The sequence below is a fragment of the Acyrthosiphon pisum genome, chromosome A1, assembly GCF_005508785.2.
Source record: "Acyrthosiphon pisum isolate AL4f chromosome A1, pea_aphid_22Mar2018_4r6ur, whole genome shotgun sequence".
Taxonomy (NCBI): Eukaryota; Metazoa; Arthropoda; class Insecta; order Hemiptera; family Aphididae; genus Acyrthosiphon; species Acyrthosiphon pisum.
This window is the reverse complement of record NC_042494.1, coordinates 158417339-158419332: the sequence shown is the minus strand read 5'-3', so window position 1 is coordinate 158419332 and position 1994 is coordinate 158417339. Positions and strand designations below refer to the sequence as shown.

At 24.1% G+C, this 1994-nt stretch overlaps 1 protein-coding gene across 1 annotated transcript in view; it reads right to left on the bottom strand.

Annotated features, from left to right (window-relative positions):
* LOC115033585 overlaps positions 1-1988 on the bottom strand; it is a 2526-nt gene extending 538 nt beyond the window's left edge. The window contains exons 1-3 of the mRNA XM_029486403.1: positions 1477-1988; positions 84-412; positions 5-11 (exon numbers count right to left, since the gene is read on the bottom strand). Of these exons, the coding sequence (XP_029342263.1) occupies positions 5-11; positions 84-412; positions 1477-1508 (368 nt within the window). The 5' untranslated portion in view covers positions 1509-1988. The remainder of the gene's footprint in view (positions 1-4; positions 12-83; positions 413-1476) is intronic.
* Positions 1989-1994: the final 6 nt, after the last annotated feature.

The window sequence follows — 1994 nt, the reverse complement described above, 5'->3', positions numbered from 1 at the left end:
CAACCCTCTATCTAAAATGAGCACAGAAATTGAAATTAAGTAGGTATACATTTTAGTAAATAATAATTTTATTTATTACTGACTCTTTTGAAGTTCTAAATGTTCGTGTATTTCCAATGCATCATTTTTTTTTAATATTATAGGCCATTGACAGCTAATTTCCATAAATTTAGCATTAGCTACTTCAGATTCCAATTCAACTGCTTTCAATCTAATATCTCTTTCACTTTTGTCAGTTTCTCTACGATTATTTTCACGATTGTCATTTGCTAGAAGTACGTTAGCCACTAATTGAGACCCTTCTTCTGTATAGTTAATAAGGTCTGATTCACTGTTTTCAATTTGTTTTACTACAGAAATAGGTACATCCATTTTATCAAGTTCTTTTTCTTCCACTTCTACTGCGTCGAATCTATATCAGAAATAAACTGAGCTTAGGAATGTTTATTAATTGTATTTTTATTTAATGATATTTTAATTAATTGTTTATTTACATTTTCTTATCAGGTTTTTTTAGTACTTTTTGTTTACTATTTTTAATTTGTTATATTAAATTTAAATTAGTTAGTAAGTTTCAAATTACCAGATTATCAATGCATACCAATAATTGTTAATAATAAATATTTATTTATTCTATAGATTTATTTAAATATTTAAGTTTAAAATAAAGTTGATACCTCATACTTGATAGGTTATGTTATACCTATTCATTTTAACTAAATACTTTATAACCAAGTATAAATTTAGTTATTGCGGTTAGTTATTAACTATCATTACCTACTTATTTGAGAACCATTACAATTATTTATAAATCTCACTTAATATAAGTATACTGATATGCTTATATGTACAATGTACATGTACTTAAATATAATCAGCTCAATTAAATGTAAAATATTGCTTCTATATAATATATATTCTACTCGTTACGTTGTCCATTTAAAAGTCATCGGATATAGGCAGTAGACACTTATATTCAATGGTTTGTTATTAATGAATTATGAAGTTAAAAAATTGTTTCTGCGTAGGTACTTAATTAGAATCTAATTAAGAAGTACCTACTAATCACTTATTTAATGCGATTTAAAATAATAAACATTCGCCATGAAATTAATGAAATCCATACATTTATTTGTATTAACATTAGATTTTTTTATTTAAGTAATTTTAAAACTTTAAATAATATTTTTAAGTTTTCAATTGTTTGTAACCATCTAACTTATGACTAATGAGTAGGTATATAGGTAAATATAAACCTAATAGAAAATAATTAATCAATATATAATATAGGTATAGGTACCGTATACACCAATGTGGAAATGTTTAATGCAAATCACGGTAATCGTATATACATACCTATAGTATTAGACGTCTATTTTCGGTTCTCTTTTACGGGCTTTAAAAAACCTCCAAAAGTTTCATAAATGGTTTTAATTATTTTTATTAATTAAAATTAAAACAAAATAAAACCCTTACTTATATTTTCTAGTATTTCTTAACGCTGTCATCTTTTTCTCGTGTTTTTTTCTTGATTTAATGTAATGCCCGTGTCGCAAACATTTTCAAAAATTTTGTCCGTGTTTATTTTATATTATTAGACTTTATTTAAGAACTGTGGTCTAATGAAAAAAATTTTAACTATAATACACTTTAATACTCTTCTACTGAACACGATGTTAAAACAAAAAAAAAACCCTATTGTGTAACTAAATAACATATTAAACTAAAATACCTAGCGTATTAACTATGTAACTATGGATACAAGGGTTGTTATTGAATAAATAAAAAGGGTTCAACAAACATATTGTAATACATTATAAAAGATAATCATAGCGCATTTAAGAACTACTTATTGTTTGTTTTAAGTCAATATTTTAATAATAATATTATTATTATTAATCCCTAAGAAAACATCCAAGCTTATTACACAAGATTTCAAAAAATTCATATCACCATCTAAAGAAGAATTTCTATTAACCACTTTTTTCATTTCT